The sequence below is a fragment of the Silurus meridionalis genome, chromosome 7 (assembly GCF_014805685.1).
Source record: "Silurus meridionalis isolate SWU-2019-XX chromosome 7, ASM1480568v1, whole genome shotgun sequence".
Classification (NCBI taxonomy): Eukaryota; Metazoa; Chordata; class Actinopteri; order Siluriformes; family Siluridae; genus Silurus; species Silurus meridionalis.
This window is the reverse complement of record NC_060890.1, coordinates 12,096,605-12,120,654: the sequence shown is the minus strand read 5'-3', so window position 1 is coordinate 12,120,654 and position 24,050 is coordinate 12,096,605. Positions and strand designations below refer to the sequence as shown.

Sequence of the window (24,050 nt, the reverse complement as noted above, 5' to 3'; positions counted from 1 at the left end):
ACCAAAATCTGCCTTTTTGCACATTCCAGCAATCAAAACCATCCATGGGAAACATTCCGTTTGGTATCCTAATGATGTATGTAATTTAAAACACCATAATTACTTTAAAACATTTACAAGATTATTTTGTCTTAATGCTCTATGTTGAGTCTGGTTTCACAAATAATAATCATACATTTGCATAAAGCATCTATATATATATATATATATATATATATATATATATATATATATATAGAGAGAGAGAGAGAGAGAGAGAGAGAGAGAGAGAGAGAGAGAGAGAGACAGACAGGTATAAGCTATATATATATATTCAGCATTTACTGTTGGTAATGGTGGCTTTAACAAATGAAAAATACAAAATGAACTAATATTCAGAGCTAAGCAGAATACCTCACAGACTAGCAGACACCTAGGCACAGAAGTGTTTTTATTGCAGCGAGACAACCGCAGACCAATCATATTTCACAGTTTCATCAGATTTCCCTAAATAGGAAGAGTGTCTTAACTCCTCCACTGTAGACAATTGTTTAAATAATGTGAAATAGGTAATGGTGTTCTTGCAAAAAAAAAAAAAAAACAATAACTGGATAGATTATTTCTGTATTTTAATGGGGTTATGTATATAAAGGACATTACAAATTTCTGATTGATCAGATTCAACTCCCTGTCAGTGAGCATGGAATGTAAATTTTAAATGTGTGATTGTGAGTTTTAAACTAGAGAATTACACAATAAATTGAATGATATAAATACAACAGTTTATGGATATTCTTTGTCTTTAAGTATAAGAGACAAATAATTTATTATATTCTGTGTAGTACTACCTGTGAATCAGATGATTGAAAATGAACAGCAGTGCTTTCTGGTTTAGCAAATCTTTGTTGTGTTGTTGAGTCTGTAAGCCCTGCGTAGAGAACAGTCTGATTGCCTGCTCTCAACCGTTTCTCTTGCTAACCCTGGCTGCTGCTTGAGATTTTACCCTCAACCTCTCTGCCTGCTGTCATGTCTCTAAGGTCTTGTTAGCTAAACACATCCATTCATCTCTATAATTACTTAGTTTAACACTCTTATAATCCTTAAAAGTCACGACTGCAAGTCAAGTCCTCTGGGCCTGGTTAAATCCCAATGTAGGAACATAAATAAAAAAGAATAACACTAGTCTTATAGTGAAACCCTATGACTGCTCTGAACTATTAAGTACTAACAAAATAGTTATAATGGATCATTTTGTACCACTATTGGTTTAGCTCAGAAAGTAGGGTATGGGGCCAAAAGTTCTCAAAGTGGGATCAGGAACCAAGAGAGGTTCACAAAGTGTTATTTACAAGTTCTTACAGTAACAAGCCTATTTGACTCATCACTTTAATGAATAGGTTAAATCCAAACCTCAGTAACCCTAAAACAAGTCATGTCAACATAGACCATAGATGTGTTCTGCTAGTAGAGAGTTGGGTCACATAAAGCTCCATTCATAAATTATACAAAATATTAACATTCATACATATTTACATAATATAAACATTTTGTCATCCATGGAATTTATTTTCAGTTACAGTGGTCCACTGGCTCTAAAACGTTTTAAACCCTCATGAATTAAATGTTTCAAAGGCAAAAAGCATAACTTAAATGTGTTACTATATTATCAGGTGATAAATGAAAGCTTGCCCTGTCTGTCTCTGGACATGGAAGTCAAATTACAACAGCCAACAGCTGGCTACCATTATCAGGGCGATAGAATGCTGCTAATTCAGTGCATCTCGTGAGACTTTGGCCATGTAATCACGGTATACTCAGCCTGATCACAGCACCGAGAGATTCGTCCCGGCAATTTTAATCAATCTTAATTTTCTACACTGTGATTTGTGATAAACTGATTTAGCAGGGGGTTTGGTCTGGATTCAGGGGTCTTGCTGAAATTCTGAATTAAATCAATATGCACAGATGAGATGAAAGAGGCTGAGGAGTGTCATGTACTTTAGATCATTCCTTGCAATTATACCCTGTGTCTCAAAATGAATGAACAGATGAGTACAATTAGATTTAAATTAAAACGCATTCTCAAATATGGCTGGGTAATGTATCGAGCAAAATGCATTATTAGCTCTCTCTGTGAAAAACGTTTAGTCAGTGCTCTAAAGGTTTACCATTTATAAAGCCTCAATACACTTGGGCCATGAGTTCACTGGGGTTGAACAAGCAATTAGCACATAGAGAGAATTTTACACTCTTATCCATGCTAACTTGATTAAGTCTGTGGTGGTAATTAGGCCAAACGTTTTAGTGTTGGAAATGAGCATGGGTGTGTATGCTGAATATTATTTAAGTTTAATATTTTAATGTAAGTGTGTAAATGCGGGGCTTTACAAAAGGTAAAGGGAAAGATGGGATGCTAGTTTAAAAATATTTGAGGTCAAGTTCCACAAAAGTATGCTCGCTCTACCACTGAACAATGATCTTTCTGCCTCGATGCTTCTGGAATCAGCCCATTGTGTTCAAGTTTAGTCCATCATGGACATAAATCCAAATGACAGTTTGGACAATGTCTGACATGAAAGGTCTCAGGTCACTAATGCCCAGCTGCTCTTGTGGTAGAGAATCCAGTGGTAATCCGAAATTCAGTTTGTGAAAAGAAAATATAATTTACTTCAGTGTCTGGGCTTCTGGTTTTTAAATTTAATTTCCTATTTTGCACATGGAAGTAGAACTCAATAGCTTTAAGAGGTATGTGGATTTTTAGAAATATTAGAATTTTGACCTATAACTCATCTGTAAGGAAATATATGACAGTAATGAGTGATTTGATGGTTTTGTTTAGAGAATAGCTCTAGCACTGTAGAAACTGCAGCCACTACCTGCACAGCTCTATTAGCCCACGATTCCTTGATTAAAGTCAATGAGTTCCATTATACTGGATTCTGGTGCTGACTCTGCACATGAAAAGCATCAGTAATTTTAATAATCTTTCCTTGTATATACCCTTCTGTAACAGGGAATTAGATTAGGCATCAGTTTCCATATACATACAGTATGTATGCAGTCATGCTAGAAGTCCCTGTATATCCACTATTGTTGTATTTCAACCAAAACAACAATATTAAGCACTACATGGATCATGTCGTGCCACAGCGCTACACCAACAGTCAACTTGATGCCAAAATATAACAGCATTTTCTCTGGTTCTCTCAGAAAAGCTCCATATCCAGAGGATTAAAGGTTTAGATGATGATTTGCCTGGAGGTTCAGCTCAATAAGAGAATGTCATCTATTTTTCAAAAGGGGTCAATCAGCAGGGTGATGAGATTGGCGGTCATATCTCAGTCAATTAAACAAACAATTCAGGCCCGAGCCCATCTGAGGCTAAGCCTCTACAGAATAGGCGCCTATGTGGGCTGCCTGATTTCTTTATCATCACCTGGGCAGATGAAATTCTATTCAATCTCCTTTTAACTAGCATCACTAACTCATTACTGCCAGCTTCCACAACCGTATGCTCAGCTGTGTCTAGGCAACAGTCTGAGGTTTTCCCATTATCAAATCCAATGGAACCGTGAGTCCTATTAACACTCCGAGCACATGAGAATGCACAATTGATTTCAGGCCAAAATATAATTCTCTGCATTTCGCAACAATGTATTCATGGTCTGTATCTATAAATATCCTGGGGGCCAAGTGTATCTTAGAAACCTCTGTATTCTTGTAGATGACAGATCTATTTAAGTCCATATGCTCCCAAAACAGGTGAACAGATCTATTCTGAGTTTCAGTTCTGACATATGCGGAAATAGTGAGGAGGGCACGTCGGTATTCAGACTAGCGAATTAAGTTATTTGAACATTTAAACAAGTATATGAACATGAAATACATAAAAACTATTAACACTCATTTAATTAATAGCATCACAAATGTAAGAGAATTCAGAGGCTTTTTACTTATCACATATACATTACAGTAAAGTAACATTTCTTCTTCTTATATTTCAGAGTCAGAGTGCAGTGTCAGTCATGATACAAGGCCCCAGGAGCACAGTGTGTTAAGGGCCTTGCCTAATAGCGCTTGGAGCCCAGAGTGTTGAAGGCCTTGCTCAAGGGCCAAAAATAGAAGCTTGGCAATACTGGGGCTTGAACAACTGACTGATCAGTAACCCAGAGCCTTAACCACTGAGCTACCACTTCCTATGTTTTACACACAAAGGACATTAGAGGAGATGACATCTTAATTGGAGATCTTGCTTAGGGACTGACATTTTATCAGATAAAGTTATGATTTAACATAAAAAAAGTGAACTGCATTGCAGAAGAGTGCTTAGTCAGCTTATCCTTTAAACTGCAGGTATGGTTTTGTGATAAAATTACCTCCATCCCACACATAAACACAAACACATTAAAATCGCATGTACTTGATTTACAAACTCACTACTACAGTAATTGTTTTCGGTGTACAAAAATGTATAATTTGCTGAAACAAGTGTTACTTTATAAGTTCGCAAAAGGTGAGTGTGCTATTTGGTTGACCAATGTGAAAATTATGACTAGCACTACCCAATTAAGACAATCCATGTACAAATATATTGATAATACTATGTACACTATTCATCTATTAGATTTTTCTTTCATTGTGTTTTATTTAACAGACAATTGTCTCTTGATTTTATGTTCTATAATAATATATATTTTTAGCAGAGAAAAAAAAGTTTTTGTTTCACATTCAGAACTCACTTTTGTGGTAAATTGAGTTGTAGTCTTCATGCTATTTGTAACCATTTAAGTTATGCGAACAAGAAAACAATAACAACTTTTTCTCAGCTTACAGAGCATTTTGTAGTGACAAGACAAGTAGAGACAGACGAATCTAATCAGAATGACGGCAGCAGGACAATGGAACAGGGGACAGCTCTGTGCTACTGTCACTATACCACAATCAGCTTATAGGAGCTGACACTCTGTGTCCCACATAGTGAACACTGACAGCTATGAGTCGAGTCAAAACCAGGGTCTGATGTTAACAACCTGGAGCCAGTTACTAGCTGAGGACACACTAAATTCAGTACAAGGCAAAACAGCAGTCATTTTCAATGTGTCATGCTAAGGGAAATTTCTGATAACTCGTTAAAATCGGCGTGGAGTCTCGTTTGAGTGAAGTGACCGGAAATGAAATGAGGACGTCTGTTAAATTACTACGTCAAAAAAAAAAAACATGGATATGGGACATGGATACTCACTGATTGTACACACGCCATTCAGACATCAAAGTGAAGCACAAAAGCAGTCATGGATAATAGAACACTGCAGCTGCTGCCTGTATATCTATAATGCACTCCGCTTTATCTATATCCCTTAAACTTCTCCGCTTCTCTAATAAAAAGGGTGAATGTCTACTTAAAAGTTTTACTCACATCCATATCGATATTAGATTTCCCTGGCGAGCCGGCTTCAGTCCCATGAGGAGGGTAAACAGATTAGAAATAAATGAAGAAAGGAACACCCCTGGTGGGGATTCTCCACGAGTACATTAAATAGCAGTAAAAGCCCAAAGGCCAGGCTTATTCTCTGAGTGTGCATGTGTTTGCTCTCTTTGTCACAGCTATTGAGTGAGTGGCCTTATGCGGAGCGCCTAAGAAAAGGGCAGCAAATGTGTGAAAATGATCTCTCTGAGCCATGATGACCTTTATATTAAAGAAAAAAAGCACAAAGTCAGTCCTCTGAATGCTTCCTACAATTACTCCTAAATCATTTAGCCAATTTGGTAAAGAAAACGATGCTAACTAATGCTAACGCATGCTTTTTTTAGCTACAGGATTTATTATTATAATGTAATTTTTTTTTCTGTATTACACATTTGAGGCCACACTAAATTGGTGCTTACCTGTCCTTCGGTGTGCCTACTGTCCTGTTTTTTTGAGTCATTATTGCCTTGTGCTGTTCACAAACATGTACTTTATGTAATCCTGGGTGCATAGTCTTGTCTTGTAGTGTGTGCAGTTCTGTTTGGTTTTATACGTTGCTTCATTTCAGTGTGGACTGTACAGCATGGTTGAAATGACAATAAAGCCACTTGACTTCAGTTGCCATGTTCCACAGTGTGCCTATAATTCAACAACTTGAACTTTGTGCGTAATTAACTTTGTTCATACATTTACATAAGTGCTCTGCCTATGCATTCATTCACATGGAATTCTGATCTGTGTGTGGTTCAAAAAGAAAAAAAAAGGAGGATCTCATATGACCACATCACAAAATTGTGAGTTCAGCAAATTGAAAAAGTGACAAATCAGCAACTCTGCAATGAAAGCATGAAGGCTACTAAAAAGACACTCCTTTTTCAGTATGATTATGAACCTATATGGTCGAAGGGATGTTGTTCAAGCTTCTGACCCTTACAAAGCCTACTGCAGCAGCAAGCTCCAGACACTTGGGACTCAATTAAAGTGGCGTTAAAACTGTCCTGTCTGGAGCATAAAATGAGAAGCACCCAGCCAGATCCTGAACGATAAAATACTCTCCATCCACCTGTTATTCTTTCTACACAGACTTAACAGACCACCCTGGTCAGATTTAAGTGATCTCAGGATAATATGAAAAATACTACATTTCTAAAATCAGTTTTTAATCCAATTTCATTCAGCTACATCTGATGTTAAAGATTAGAAAAACTGTTCTGTTCTGTTTTGTTCTCCTCATCCTTACCAGGAAATTAAAACCAAAGAAGACTTACTTTATAGGGAAGAAACAGTGAGTTGACACAGGCAATTAGACTGGCTGTGTCCTCTGCATCAGGCTGGCCACAGATGATAATCTAAAAAAGAATGCAAAAAAAAAACCACACAAAAAAGAAAGAAATGGAAAAGGGGTTATGTCTTTCTGTTGTAGTAATGAGGTGGGCAGGTGTGATGAGGTTCAGACTGCCCTTGCCCTGGATCTTCAGTTTGTTATTTCTGTCCTGCAGATAACCTTTTCCTGACCAGGTAAGCTCTGATGGATTGAAACATCTTCACAAGTTTTAACTAATGGCCAAAAGAGGAAATTTAGGAAGATCTACTTGACATGGAAAGTGACAGGATGTACTTTTAATTCTTTCAATCCTTTCCATCACTCGTTCATCATGTGGTGACACCGATCCAGGGTATGCAGTAACTATACTTCAGGTAACTCTCATGTCACAAGTCTGTGGTGAAAAAGAGGAAACCCTTACATTATTATTATATACATTATTATAGTAATAATTTTATTTGAAAAATAAAAGAAAGAAAGAAAGAAAGAAAGAAAGAAAGAAAGAAAGAAAGAAAGAAAGAAAGAAAGAAAGAAAGAATGGTTTCCCTAACTCCATTATATATAACCCTAAGTAAACTTGCCTCAATAAACATTTTTGTTCAATATGTTGATAAAAATAAAAATCTGAATAATTCCCCTTCACTCTTGCAGATACTCTTCTATCACAAATCACTTCTGCCACTCTTCTCTACCCACTCCACCCTGCCTGCACACTTTTCTTCACTTCTCTAACACACTCTCCATTTCTTTGCACTTTTTGATCCCAGGTACCTGAACTCCTTCACCTTCTCCACCACTTCTCCCTGCAACCGCACCACTCCACTGCCCTCCCTCTCATTCACATACATGTACTCTGTCTTACTCCTACTGACTTTCATTCCCCTTCTCTCCAGCGCATATCTCCACCTCTCCAGGCTCTTCTCAACCTGCTCCCTACTCTCACCACAAATAACAATATCACCCGCAAACATCATGGTCCACGGAGACTCCTGTCTGACCTCATCCGTCAACCTGTCCATCACCACTGCAAACAGGAGAGGGCTCGGAGCCGATCCTTGAGGCAATCCAACCTCCACCATAAACCAGTCTGTCGTTCCTACTGCATACTCCAACTGCTGTCACACTGTCCTCATACATGTCCTGCACCACCCTCACATACTTCTCTGACACACCTGACTTCCTCATACAATACCACAACTACTCTCTCGGCACCCTGTTGGACGCTTTTTCTAAATCCACAAACACACAATGCAACTCCTTCTGACCTTCTCTATACTTCTCCATCAAAATTCTCAAAGCAAATAATGTGTCTGTGGTGCTCTTCCACGGCATAAAACCATACTGTTGCTTATAGACGGTCACCACTTCTCTCAGCCTGGCTTCCACTACTCTTTCCATAACTTCATGGTGTGACTGATTAACTTTATTCAACCGTAGTTGCTGCAGGTCTGCACATCTCCCTTATTCTTAAAAACCGTTACCAGCACACTCCTTCTCCATTCATCAGGCATCCTCACACCTTCCAAAATCCTGTTTGTTAAAAACTCCACTGCCATCTCTCCTAAACATCTCCACGCTTCTACCGGTATGTTATCGGGTCCTACCGACTTTCCACTCTTCATCCTCTTAAGAGCTGCTCTCACTTCCTCCTTACTAATCCTATCCACTTCCTGCTTCACCATCTCCACACCATCCAACCTTCTCTCTCTCTGATTTTCCCCATTCATCAGCTGCTCAAAATACTCCCTCCACCTTCTCAACACACTCTCCTCACTAGTCAACACATTCCCATCTCAATCCTTTATTGCTCTAATTAGCAGCACATCCTTTCCAGCTTGGTCCCTCTGCCTGGCCTTTCAGTACAAATCCTTTTCTCCTTCCTTAGTGTACAACTTCTCATACAGCTCCTCATATACCTTTTCCTTGGCTTTCGCCACATCCCTCTTCACCTGCTGCCGCTTCTGCTTGTACTCCTGCCTACTTTTCTCATCACTCTGTCGATCCCAATTCTGTTTTTCCAACCTTTTTCTCCTTATGCTCTCCTGCACGTCCTCATTCCACCACCATGTCTCTTTGTCTTCCTTTCTAAACGAGGAACACTGGGTCCAAGGCATTAAAATGCCCTGAACAGGAAACCAGTATCACAGAATGATGATACAACAGTATGGTTGTTTTGGAGCAGGCAATCCACCTGCCAGCATGAGGAAACCAGAGACCCAGGAGAAAATCAAAGGATAACACAGATAGTAAGTTTAGGATCGAACCAGGGACAATGAAACTGTGTGACAGCAACATTACTGACTTCACCACTGTGCCACTCAGAACAGCTGTTTCATGCTTAGATCTTTATTGTTAAACTGTTTCAGTGTTAAATGAGCCTTATGAATTTAAAGGTTTATTGACATAATGAACCAACTAGCCTTAGGCTTTCCTTGCACACTCCAAGGCATGTTTTTTATTCTTTCCCTAGCACATAGAAACTGCCGTTATTGCTTGGTGGGAAATAATGTTATGACGGTTTATGCATGCCCAATCAATCCAACACCAGTTTCAGCACTAATTACCTGTTTAAACGTGTAGTGATGTGCCATGAGGCCACGGACCATGTCAGGCAGGGCAATTGGCACCTTCAGGAGCCTGTCAGAGAAGGCAGTCAGAAGTTGCTGAGAGCGCTGTGCCCACTCTTGTCTGCCGGTCAGGTGGGAGAGGCGGAGCAGGTTCATCGCAGAGGCGGAGTTTGCACTCGGTTCTGCACCATCCTGGTCTGAAAAAACACATAGTGACCATTATGGACCCCAAAATGCAACAAATACCAGGCTATTTTCACAGCCTGATATGAATGTCCCTGTGTCAGGAAAGTAAGTGTCATTGCAATGATGCATTATTCAAATTATCTGTTTGACCTTTGCCTATTTATCAGGCTGGACAGGGCTTAAAGTGTCTGATATCGCAGGTGTGTGAATGGTTTTATCTCCTTTGAGTGATTGTGTGTGTGTGTGTGTGTGTGTGTGTGTGTGTGTGTGTGTTCTATGCTCTGACTTCATGCAGACAGGTCTATGGATGAGCAAGTGACACCTGGAACTGAGGTGATAACTGATAGTTTACACGGCAAAGTAGGTGCTCTCATATTATATTATTATTACACACTTTAAAATATGATGATGCAGGCTACTCTTGCAGCCAAAAAGATTTTTCTATATAATAAATGTATATATAATAAAAAGTAGTTGAATGCATTAAACTTTTAAGTCAGTAGTCTATATGTAATTAACTTTCAAGGAATAAGTATCTGTAGAGAACCAACCGACAATTTGACTAATTAGGGATAAAGCTTAGTTTTTGTCCAAAAAAATCCATTACATGCATAGCGTATTAACTAGCATTTTTTTTTAGCATTTGTTCAGTATACTATATGTACTTCATTTATTTAAAGTTCAATTTTTTTGCAAGGAGAGTAACTAGTAACTGTGATCAAAATGGAAACCCTCAACCAAGATACTACCCATACACAGGAATAAAACAAAACTGAATCTGAACTGAAGTTATGCTGCTGCTAAAGGGAACAGAGGGATTCTACATGACTGTGTTTGGACAGTGCATGAAATAGAGCCTGACGTGTGCTCAGTGAAGTGATCCATCTTCCTGTGACAATGTGGTGGAGGAACAATGTCCTGACACACTACAGCTCCCCACAGCTCCTAATGGAACTTTACATGCTGGAATCATTATATAATGGTGCAGTCACTCAGACTGCACCATTATGTGACAAATCCGTCTTACGTCCCATTTCATTTATCAGCACCAGCAACAAAAGCATCAGACACCACCCCCTTCATCCATATCTGCTTAATGTCAGTGTCATTTTCACACTGCCATTAGTCGCAGGCCAAGGATCAGTGGCATGTCTGTGTGTTAGTGTCAGCATGTTCGTCCAATTCTTTGTGACAGATTATGAAACTGAGTCATTAAGAACATCAGACCTAATCTCTAATAACCCCTAGCAACACTTTTCTTTTTTTATTGCCCAGAAGTAACTGAAGAAATAGGAAGGAAACAATTATATCAATTCAGCTTGCTTTTAAAGATGAAAGCGAGAGGGTGTGCCAAAATAAGATGTGAGAAGGGGCATTAGAAAAGGTGGTAGCCGAGTACTGAAGGGTTCCTCTGACTTTGCTAGTATTCTATCAGCAGTGGCATGATGGGAGTGCTATGCAGTGGAGTGATGCTGAACACTGAGTGACAGCAGGGGATCTGCATCACCCAGTCCAAATGACTCACTCCCTCATATTCCCACACACCCCCGCAGTAGTCAGCCCATCTGAAAGACCACAGTCCATCCGCATTACAGACACACTTTATGCAAGAAATGTCATCACCAAAGGTCTTACAATATTGCTACATTTTTATACAAACCATGTGCATCATTATTAAAAGATGAATCTCATATCCCCAAGAAGGATGCAATTAAAAAAGATTTATGTGAACCTAGTAATCCCACTGTAATATTACAATTTACAAATAAAACGGATGAATTATAAATGCTCATAACAACTAAGTGCAGGGCTGAGGAGGGTAAAGCAAATGTTTTTATGATCACTAACAATTGTCTCAGTTTGTTTCATTCTACTATCCATTATGCTGCATGGATGGTGCACTTTATATATAAGAGGAATTGCGTATTATCTCACCCTGTTTAAGAGACAGCAGAATGGTGGGGTCTGAAGGGTCACTACAAAAGTAGCCACCTCCCTGAGCATCCCAGAACAGCTGGTCCTGCCTGTGCTGTAGCTCCTCAGCCCACTGAAGCCACCGAGCTCTTTTGGTAGCTTCAAACAAGTCCAGAAGACCATTCACAACGAAAGCATAGTCATCCAGAAAGCCAGCAATGGCTAAGTCGCTAAAAAAAATAAAGAGAGCTTGTACCAGTAAGTTACAAACATGTAGCAGACAGGTTAACAAATATATACTAATCTGTATCCATTAATAATATAACCCAATTGTATATCCAATACATGTCATGTCTCCAAAAAGGTTTCGATATTATTAAAAGCTTCCTATTTTACAAGCCAAAACCCAAAGATTTGCTCAATATTTGTACTGTTATGTGGTTGTGAGACAGCCATCAGATATGAAGCTTTTAAAACAAACATTCTTTAATATGAATATGAGGCAATGAATTTACAGCAGTTATTTATTTATTCGTCATTAGTAACTGCCTGGTCAGACTTACTGTGGTATATTTTATTAACTAGTTTGTTTACATTTTGAAAAATTGAACCAAATAAATACAAACAAATATTATATTCAAGTGATTAACATTTCTAGTTGACCATTCATGAACTTGAGTTGACAGCCATGTTGATAGTGCTGCATTTTTACTAGTTCTTTTCCAGTGGTACTGTGGAAAATGTAATAAGGTTTCAAGAACTTCTGATTTAATCCATAATTGATTTTTGCCTTAATGTTTTTAGTTAACATCTCAATGTCAGATCCTGAAGTATAACTTTAGGCATAAATTGTTTGTATAACAATTTTATAAAGTGTTGTTATAACAAAAAAATTAAGAAAAATGTAAAATAAAAATGTATAATAATTAAATATAACAACTCTGATATCATATTCAAAAGATATCATTATGTTTTGTTTAAATTAAAAGCACTTGTTAGAAAGAAAAATGTTTGAATCATTTAACTCTGTAAAGAGAAAGTGGAGCTTTGATGCACATGATAATTCACAGCTTCTTTGTTCGTGTACACGCTGTTCTCTGGGACCATCTGTGCAGTCTGCATTGATACTAATGTGCTAAAAGTGCGACGTGTGATATACAGTGTTCAAAGTTGCTATTTAGTCTTACAGCTCTATAATTAATGGCACCATAAATTAAATGAATAAATTAAATATTTTTTTAACTGAAATGCAAATAAGGATTTTAGGAACCCTGTTGATGTTATCATGTTCACTGGGGTGTAAACCTAAAATGCAAGAGGAATTACTGACAATGCTGTTACAATCAAATAAAGGAGATTAATAAGTTCTGCATGAAGGAGTGGTCTATCATTTCTAAATCACTTTAATGAAACTTTGTTGGAGAATTCATGATAGGAATGTTTATTGCAAAATATAAATTATGGGTGTGCCAATCATTTTGAAAAGAGCATTTTCTAGATTAAAACTCTTATGAAAACCTTTTATGTTTATAAATATTGTTTATATTAAGTTATGCATTGTATTAAAAAATTTGATTAGGTGTGTTTAAACTCATTTTACTAGAAAAGCTATTCATTCATTGAGCTGACTGCTTTTACAGTAGCATGTAATTCATTTCAGAAAAATAATAAAAAAATCATAGAATATTTGATTAATATTGATCATCTCAAATAATGATATAAAAAAGATTAACCATTTTTTTCTTTTTGCTTTCTTATGACCACCTGTAAAACCTTTTGTCAGTACAATCTACTATTGATACATATAGAATATGCCAATAGACTAATTGATTTTAAATAAAAAAGAAGACAATTTTTAGACTCCTTAATTAATTTATTTTTTTTGTTAACACTGTGGAAACGTGGAAAAGTAACCTCAGTCCTGCAACTAGTTTCCAGAAACAAACCTCCCACTCCAATTCACTGGCAAACCTACCAGAACATCATGTCTGAATACAGAATTTATTCTTATCCTTATGCTATAGTCCTTTGTTATAAAACAAGAAAAAAAAATTCCAGATATACAAGGAAAATAAACTTCACAATAATTAGGAAAGAAACTTTTCATTGAATTAGATTTCTTCTTTAAAAGTCTGAATTTCTTGGAGAAATATACACAAGGAAAAAATACACAAGCTACAGGACTTTGATAAGGTAAAAGCTGTAGAGCTGCACTTTAATAACAAAGCCCGATATCTATTAACAATCTTTAAAGTACTTTGTCAATTCAGCTGAATATATCAGGAACCTCTCATCTGCAGTTCCCAGGCATGTCCACTGAGGTGGCGTTGCAGCTAAGTGAGTGTGCAAGAAATTAAACAGACAGAACTGAAGATAAAACTCTATTGTGAGGAAGTAAATAGGAGCTGTAGTGATTGGTGTGTCCTCCATTTAGTTTGATTGAAGTCATTTAAAAAAAAACTGTGATTTTTTCCTTTTATGTATAGCGATGTACGAAAATCATAAGAGAGGATGTTGCCATGAGACATGTCTTTGCATCCAGTACTGAAAATCAAATTGCTATTTAATTCTCATCTACAATTCAATTCAATTGTTCTGTATAATGTTTAACAATAAACACTGTCCCAAAGCAACTTTACAGAATTTAATAGATTGCAAATATACATTTAAGCGACATAAATTAGTCACAATACTTTTATTCTTGATTAGTGAGTCAGTAGCAAAAGTGGCAAGAAAATCTCCCTGAGATGGTATAAGGAAAAAACCTTGAGAGAAACAAGACTCGAAAAGCAACCCCACCTCATCTTGGTGGCACCGAATGTCCATTCATTATAGTGCCATCACTGCTCAGGTAATCAACTGTTTACTGATGGACTGAAGTGCATCAGTAAGTGCAGAACAGTTCATGGCAATTGTAGCCCTAAACTATTGTAGCAAACTGTTTATATTAATTACTGTCTGAAACCATCTTAACATCATGCTGCACAGCAATGGAAAATGGTTTCTTTGCTCATATGCAGAGCCCAGAAACCATACTTTCTGTTTTTGTAGTTTGCCCAAAGTGGATGTTGCGCATTAGCTTTGTAAAATTACATCAAACCTATCCAGTCAATCTTTAAATGAGCGGTCAGTGCTATGATTGTTGTCTATTCCTTCTGGCCTCTGTTGATGTAACTTCCTCAAAATGCAGACAAATCTTTCTCCTGTAGAGAGTGTACCCATTAATTCAAAGTCTGTATACATGGTCTCTACACAAGGTCTGAGGTATGGTATGTAAACGCAAAATAAATATCATGGGGCATGTGTTAACTTCTTCTTGATGCAACACACAGGCTACATAGAATAATCAGATATATAAGGAATTATTTACTTCCTGTAAACTTCCCATCATTGTATCTGACTCAGACATTACAGCAAAAATCTGACTCTAATTCCATTCAACTCATACAGGATTTCCATTTGCCTTTTTTTCAACTGTCTCCTCACCTGTCAAATAATCCCCAGTGTGACTCTGAAGGATGGACTTTGATTTGCCATGTAGAACATTCAGAAGGTTAAGCAGAGAAAGGAAATGATTCTTTTTCAAGAAAGAAATCAAGTGGAGCAGCTACACAATTGACAGACGTGCTCCAGCGTCGTCTTTCATGTAATCGAATCAACCAGTCTGCCTCTGCTTTCAGATTCAGAGAAGAAAAAGTCCTCCAGTAGCAGAACAGGGCAAATTAAGAGCAGCTTGATGTGCAGAATTTCAGGTTCTTGCCACTATAGACAAAGAGTAGTGTGTGTAGTGGCTCCCGAAAGCACAACAGCAAGTCAGCTCTTTCAACCATATTTACATTCTGACGATACAATAGATTTCTGTGTTGCAGAAGGAAAATTCGCGACGAAAAAATAAAGAGTCAATACAAAAGCATATTGCACGTCAAGGGCTGTATTAAGAGTTATATCGATCAATTAAATTTAAAAGATAATTTAATAGATAGGCAGGATACATTCTCTACATTCAGACCTACGCAGGTGCTTAATCTGATTTTCTGGGTTGCCCATTTAGATTATTAAAATTACTTGCTTCCGCTTGAGATTGCCAAACATTTTTGTTAATTAGAACGCCTTCTGCAAAAGATTCCAATTGCATCCATTTTAAGCCTTATATTACCCTTCTGTATGTATGCATATATATGTGTATGTATGATTTTATATATATATATATATATATATATATATATATATATATATATATATATATATATATATATATATACATACATACATATACAGTATACACACACACGCATCCTTTTAACGGCCTATATCACCCTTCTATGTGTGTATGTATGTGTGTGTATGTATATATATATATATATATACACACACACATATATATATATATATATATATATATATATATATATATATATATATATATATATATATATATATATATATATATATATATATATGTATATATATGTGTGTATGTATGATTTTATATATATATATATATATATATATATATATATATATATATATATATATATATATATATACATACATACATATACAGTATACACACACACGCATCCTTTTAACGGCCTATATCACCCTTCTATGTGTGTGTATGTGTGTGTGTATATATATATATATATATACATACACACACATATATATATATATATATATATATATATATATATATATATATATATATATATATATATATATATATATATATATATATATATATATGTGTGTGTGAGTGCAGATGATTTGAATACTATATGCAATAAGACACAATAAATAGTCAAAATTCTACAGCATGGAAAATATGGTTAATTCTAATGGGCATGATAATTATATTCATCTCCACAAATCTATCTCAATTTTGTGATATGGCATTCACCCCCACATACAGTACCAGAACATAAAAAAGACACTAAGATAAATCATTTTTATATGTAGATAAATGATATTTTCATATCAGGAATTAAAAGTGGTCACCTCTGAGGTCTCTAGTAAACACACAGACAGTGCCAGTGAGTTATTTATGGAGATGGAAACATTGTGCCTGCTTTTGGACAATTTATATTATTATTTAGTTCATATTTCATAATGTCATATTTGTAAATTTAATAATACCCTCAAATGGCACACTGGCGCACTTAGCCAGAGTAAATACTGCAGATGAAAAAAAAAACACCACTTAAATTTAAAGTCTGAATAGCAAATAACTCAGTGTGTGTTTTGGACAAACAAGCACAACTGTGTGAGTGGCTCCCAGTTCCATAATAAATAACAATTCATCATTTGAAAGTCTGGCAAATCTGGTATTAGTCTGCATACCAATTTTGGAATAGGCAAAATAAAACCTTCACATAATGCCACAAAGATTTGTCAAAAAATCTCACAAATTTACAATGAGTCATTTTTTTGCACAGTTTTGGTAACCATGTAAGCATGATACCCTCAGATTCTTGTTATTGGCTCACAGGGATAGAACCTGATGTGGTCTTCTACACTTCTACAGCTCGTCTACCACAAGATTTAATGCTTTGTGCATGCTTTTCTGCAAACCATGGATGTAAAGGGTAAATATATTTGTTACTGTATCCTTCCTGGCAGCTCAAACCAATTTGGTCATTTTCTATGACCCCTCGTATTTCCACCCAGAGTATTGATCCTCACTCAAGGTTTTATTTTTTTTTTTTTGGCTTTTCACAATTTGTGTAAACTCTAGAGACTGTTCAGTTTAAAAATCCCAGGAGATCAGCAGTTTCTGGTTCTGACATATGCATGCCACACTCAAAGTCACTGTGATCACACTTTTTTTTACTCTGATATTCATTGTGAACATTACCTGAGGCTCTTGGCCTGTATCTGTGCAGGTATACAGATGTTCCTAATAAATTGGACAATGAGTCTATATATTAACAATTGAGTACACTCAACTACCATAAGGCGGAATGTGTGTCAACAATTTACTGGAAATAAAAATCTACATATATTAATTTTTTGCAACGTTTGCTACCTATTTGCATATAACCTTGTGTGGGGCTTCCTTGTATGAATACTCTTAAAATAAGTACAACATTTTAAAATAGAATATAAATGCATATTTTCATGTATCTATGAACATTTACTCTCTAAAACATGCTCACACTTTGTCCAGTCAATAGTTTGGAAACAACAAGTCTTTTATCTATTTTCAAGAGACACATGCATGTTCTTTTAGTTTGTATGCAACAAACTGGGTAATTTAATGGTATTAAGATTTATGTTGACCAAACAAATATATTAAAACTGTACACATTTTAAACTTCATATTCATTGCAAAAAATCTCCCTTAGCATGAATAAAAGCTTTACAAACTCTCTGCATACGGACAGAATGTTTATTTAGCTGAAATACTTTGCCATGCCTCTTATAAAACTTGTCAAAGCTATTCTTCACTAGTTGGATATTTATGTCTGAGTTTGCAATCCAGTTCATCCCATAGCAATTTAATAGGATTTAGGTGCAGAGACTGGGCAGGCTGTTCCTGATATAGGACACATCAGGATTTTTCTTGTCTTTTGTCTTGTTGTATTGTGAAGTTGGTTCCCATTAGCCACGGTCCAGACGAAATTGCATGCAGTTGATGTATGGAATGGTAGCCATGTTGGTTCAGTATTCCTTTAACCTGGAATAAGTTTCCAAACTTCTCTGCTCCAAAACAATATAAAACCATAAAGCATTCATCTCAATGTTTGAGTGTGGGCATAATTCAGTCTTGTAACATATTTTCACCTGTTCTGTCGTACATTAGTCCATCTGTTAGAGTAAAAAATGTCAGATTTTGATTCATCTGTTCACAGAATTTTCGTTCACTGTACAACTTGTGTGTTTTTGGCTTTTAGCTAGTTTGTTGCATATAAACAGAAGGAACATGAATGTGGCACAACAACAATAAAAAACTAGGCGCTTTCAAACTTTTGACAGGCACTATCCAGAATGTACTGTGAAAACGTGGCCTCTCGGACTCAGCGTGTTTCACTAAGAATGCCCACTATTGTTGAATATTCATAACCAGACACCCAGTGTCCATTAATATCAATTTGTTTACTTGCATAAGCTCCAAAATATGCCTGGCACTTATGTAAATTCCAGAATATGAAAAATAAATATTCACCACTGAGAGATGTTTCAGAGTAGTACATTTATACTATTGTTTATTAACTGTAATCTGTTTTATCTTCAGACTTCAGGGTGTAAATTAGTTAGATAATAGAATGCTCAGCCAAGAATATCTCTGTTGCTGCTCTGAACAAGAAGAGGAATATGCTGATTCATTATTAATTGGCATGAAACCCTGAGATAAACCGACTGCTCAAAACCATTCTCTTTGTCCTGAGAAAAAGCATCTTCCTCTTCTTTCACACTGTGCATATAAGTGTAAAAAGATAGGCGAGAAGATGAGTGTTTGCCAAAAATTAATTTCAACCACAGGTTATGAAGCATTTTGTGTTTGGGGAATAAAGGAATAAAGGGATGTGTTGGCTACTTTGCATACTAGAATAATAAATATTTGCTACTAATACTTTAATGGCCTTGACAACAAATCATTGGGAAAAAAAAACATTACACAGAAAAATCATCAAATGCACTTCGGAGACTTCTTTAGCCACCATTTGCGCCTTTAATTTTTGCCAAAATTAACTATTTGGGAAAAAGCTGGAAGCAGGAAATTCTATTATATAGTCTTCTTGTCTACTAATGCAAAGTGGACAAGAAAATAATACAAAAATTTACAAAAAAAACTATCGTATTTTTTGGACTATAAGCCGCTACTTTTTTCCCACTTTTTGAACCCTGCGGCTTAAACAACGAAGCGGCTTATTTATGAATTTTTCCTAGGTTTTTCCCGGTTTCACAAACTTCAAGCCAAAAAACTGAACCCCATAACATTAGACCAATGAAATTTCTGAACGGAAACGAAAAAACGCACCTCACCTGTGTTCTGAGCTGCACAGCATTGGGAGAAAAAATAAACCTAAACGCATGACGATGCCAAAAGATAAACTCCCAAAAGAAATAGTTGTTAAAGGAAGGAAGAAGACAGTAAACAATGACTTTCTTGGTCGGCTACTGTTTAGATACAAGCCGTTGTAACGCGTTGAGTCAGGGTGAAGGGATAGCTCTTTAACTCCAGTTGCAACAGAAATCATATAAGCACAGACAGGTTTCCAAAACTCGTGCTTTTTTTTTTTTTCTCTTGGCAACAGCGTTACGGGTTAGTCAAAGAAACTTAGAAATGAGCATCAGAAAATAATGACATAATTCTCGTCTTGCACACACGCAGTAATACTGGAAAAATGCAGTGGCATGCTATCCCCAAAATACCGCTATGCTCCTAAAGGAAGCGCAACATATTTCACCCGTTACACTGTGTGTAGCGTAACCCAGCCATTAGGGGGGCACAAGCCAGTGCACTCTTAGTGCCGGTCCCAAGCACGGGTAAATGGGGAGGGTTGCGTTAGGAAGGGCATCCAGCGTAAAACATGTGCCAAATCAAATATGCGGATCACAAATGAGAATTTCATACCGGATCGGTCGAGGCTCGGGTTAACAACGACCGCCACAGGTATCGTTAGCCGACAGGGTACCGTGGAAATTGGGCTACTGTTGGTCAAGGAGGAGAAGGAGAGGAGGACGACGTCTACAGAGACGGCAGGAAAAGGAGCAGTGTAGGAGAGTGGTACTTTAAATGTTGGTACTATGACGGGTAAAGGGAGAGAAGTAGCTGATATGATGGAGAGGAGAAAGGTAGATATGCTGTGTGTTCAGGAGACCAAGTGGAAAGGGAGTAAGGCCAGGAACATTGGAGGTGGGTTTAAACTGTTTTATCATGGTGTGGATGGAAGAGAAATGGTGTAGGGGTGATTCTGAAGGAAGAGTACAGTAAGAGTGTAGTAGAGGTGAAGAGAGTTTCTGATAGGGTGATGATCGTGAAGGTGGAAGTTGAAGGATGATGATAAATGTCATCAGTGCCTATGCTCCACAAGTTGGCTGTGAGATGGAGGAAAAGGAAAGATTCTGGAGTGAATTAGATGAAGTGGTAGATGGTGTACCTAAGAAAGAACGATTGGTGATTGGGGCAGACTTTAATGGGCATGTAGGTGAAGGGAACAGAGGTGATGAGGAGGTGATGGGTAGGTATGGTTTTAAGGAGAGGAATGTGGAAGGGCAGATGGTGGTAGATTTTGCTAAAAGGATGGAAATGGCAGTGGTGAACACGTATTTTAAGAAGAAGGAGGATCATAGGGTGACGATAAGAGTGGAGGAAGGTGCACACAGGTGGACTATGTGCTATGCAGGAGATGCAACCTGAAGGAGATTGGAGACTGTAAGGTGTTGGCGGGGACAGTGTAGCTAGACAGCATCGGATGGTGGTCTGTAGGATGGTTTTGGAGGCGAAGAAGAAGAGGAGGAAAGTAAGGATTGAAAGAAGAATAAGATGGTGGAAACTGAAGGAGGAAGAGTGTAGTGTGAGGTTCAGGGAAGAGGTCAGACAGGGGCTTGGTGGTGGTGAAGAGGTGCCGGATGATTGGGCAACTACTGCAGGAGTGATGAGGAGGCAGCTAGAAAAGTACTTGGTGTGACATCTGGAAATAGAAAGCAAGACAAGGAGACGTGGTGGTGGAATGAGGAAGTGCAGGAGAGCATTAGGGAAAGAGGTTGGCAAAACAGAAGTGGGATCGACAGAGTGATGAGAAAAGTAGGCAGGAGTACAAGGAGATGCGGCAGCAGGTAAAAAGGGATGTGGCAAAAGCCAAGGAAAAGGCATATGAGGAGCTGTATAAGAGGTTGGACACTAAGGAAGGAGAAAAGGATTTATACCGATTGGCCAGGCAGAGGGACCGAGCTGGGAAGGATGTACTGCAAGTTAGAGCAATAAAGGATGGAGAGGGAAATGTGTTGACTAGTGAGGAGAGTGTGTTAAGAAGGTGGAGGAAGTATTTTGAGCAGCTGATGAATGAGGAAAATCACTGAGAGAGAAGGTTGGAGGATGTGGAGTTGGTGAAGCAGGATGTAGATAGGATTAGTAAGGAGGAAGTGAGAGCAGCGATTAAGAGGATGAAGAATGGAAAGTCGGTTGGACCAGATGACATACCGGTAGAAGCGTGAGATGTTTAGGAGAGATGGCAGTGGAGTTTTTAACCAGATTGTTTAACAGGATTCTGGAAGGGAGAGGATGCCTGAGGAATGGAGAAGGTGTGCTGGTACCGATCTTTAAGCATAAGGAGATGTGCAGACCTGCAGTAACTACAGGGGAATTAAGTTGATCAGTCACACCATGAAGTTATGGGAAAGAGTAGTGGAAGCCAGGCTGAGAGAAGAGGTGACCATCTGTGAGCAACAGTATGGTTTCATGCCGAGGAAGAGCACCACAGATGCCTTATTTGCTTTGAGGATGTTGATGGAGAAGTATAGAGAAGGACAGAAGGAATTGCATTGTGTATTTGTGGATTTAGAGAAAGCGTCGACAGAGTGCCAAGAGAGGAGTTGTGGTATTGTATGAGGAAGTCAGGTGTGTCAGAGAAGTATGTGAGGGTGGTGCAGGACATGTATGAGGACAGTGTGACGGCAGTGAAGTGTGCAGTAGGTACGACAGACTGGTTCAGGGTGAAGGTTGGACTGCATCAAGGATCGGCCCTGAGCCCTTTCCTGTTTGCAGTGGTGATGGACAGGTTGACGGACGAGGTCAGACAGGAGTCTCCTGGACTATGATGTTTGCAGATGATATTGTGATTTGTGGTGAGAGTAGAGAGCAGGTTGAGAAGAGCCTGGAGAGGTGGAGATATGCGCTGGAGAGAAGGGGAATGAAAGTCAGTAGGAGTAAGACAGAGTACATGTGTGTGAATGAGAGGGAGGGCAGTGGAGTGATGCGGTTGCAGGGAGAAGAGGTGGAGAAGGTGGAGGAGTTCAGGTACCTGGGGTCAACAGTGCAAAGTAATGGAGAGTGTGTTAGAGAAGTAAAGAAAAGAGTGCAGGCAGGGTGGAGTGGGTGGAGAAGAGTGACAGGAGTGATTTGTGATAGTAGGGTATCTGCAAGAATGAAAGGGAAAGTTTATAGGACTGTGGTGAGACCTGCGATGTTGTATGGATTAGAGACAGTGGCATTGAGTAAAAGACAGGAGGTGGAGCTGGAGGTAGCAGAGCTGAAGATGTTAAGGTTTTCGTTGGGAGTGACGAGGATGGACAAGATTAGAAATGAGTTTATTAGAGGGACAGCACATGTAGGATGTTTTGGTGACAAGTTGAGGGAGGCGAGATTGAGATGGTTTGGACATGTGCAGAGAAGGGACATGAATTATATTGGTAGAAGAATGCTGAAGATGGAGCCACCAGGTAGGAGGAAAAGAGGAAGGCCAAGGAGGAGGTTCATGGATGTGGTGAGGGAAGACATGCAGGTAGTTGGTGTAAAAGAGGCAGATGTAGAGGACAGGGTGGTATGGAGACGGATGATCCGCTGTGGCGACCCCTAATGGGAAAAGCCGAAAGAAGAAGAAGAAGACACCGTGTGTAGCGTGTCTTTCGTTAAAGCCTGTGTAAAGTTCATTAGTTTCATTAGTGTGCGGCTTATACACAGGTGTGGCTTATTTGGTTAAAAATACAAATATTTTAAAATTCAGTGCGTGCGCTTTATAGTCCGGAAATTACGGTACTCAGCAACAGTTTGAAGCTATCAACATTAAATGGAATGACTTTGACACATCTTCCTGTAAAAAACTGTAAACAAAAAAACGCTTACCCACAAGACTTAAATATATTAAACTATCAAACTATTTCATTGTTTTATTATTTTCCTGACAAAAGGGGTGTTTGTCAAATTATGGTAGACTTGTAGACCTGTAGTTACTTTAGATAGTAGTAGTATTTAGAGGTCCCCTGTTAAATGTATCTTACTTGTAATCTAAAACCTAATAATTGTATAAGTATTTTATTTGTATTTTTTCCCTAGTGTTTTCCCCAACACATCATATTTAGAAATAACCAAAATAAAAGCGTATTTTGTATCATGTAAATGAAATGCATTGCCAGTTGTATACCAAGATTTAGAGTTAAGATCCAACTGTGCAAAATACATAGTTCTTGTTCTAAAATCATTATGGGCCTTGCGTCTAGAAACATAATTTTTTATTCTGTATGCAGCATCGTTATTATGTATAGAAAAAAGATCTGCTGTTCCATACACAATGAAGCGCAATAAATAATTCAAATAGAATTGACTGTTGTTGTCCAGATCCTGATCTCAGACAATGGCAAATCAAATTGTGGCTGTCCCAGAAGTCTGCATGAATAGCAGAAATTAAATTTTTTTTAGGAAAATGTCTTACAACATTTTCATACTTCATTTTTATTATATGTATATTTCCGACAGCCTTTAACAATAGCTTTACAATAGAATAACTCATTGGGTTGTAATGGCTGGATATGAACGCTGGCATAAGGTTGTGATGGACTTCAACATGAAACTTAGCAAAGACATCACACACATCACTGATGCAAAACCTAATAACAAAGTCAAAAAGACTGAAATTGTTGTGGACCAAGGTCAGTAGTCTTATATAACTCT

General features: G+C 37.7%; 1 protein-coding gene across 5 annotated transcripts in view; it reads right to left on the bottom strand.

Moving 5' to 3' along the window:
* spata20 (spermatogenesis associated 20) overlaps positions 1 to 24,050 on the bottom strand; it is a 44,124-nt gene that overhangs the window by 6,497 nt on the left and 13,577 nt on the right. For 3 of the 5 annotated variants that reach the window (XM_046854033.1, XM_046854034.1, XM_046854036.1), the window contains 3 exons: positions 11,459 to 11,667; positions 9,335 to 9,534; positions 6,715 to 6,795 (listed from right to left, as the gene is read on the bottom strand). In XM_046854033.1, coding sequence (XP_046709989.1) covers positions 6,715 to 6,795; positions 9,335 to 9,534; positions 11,459 to 11,667 — 490 coding nt within the window. The other 2 variants (XM_046854037.1, XM_046854035.1) reach the window with 2 other exon arrangements.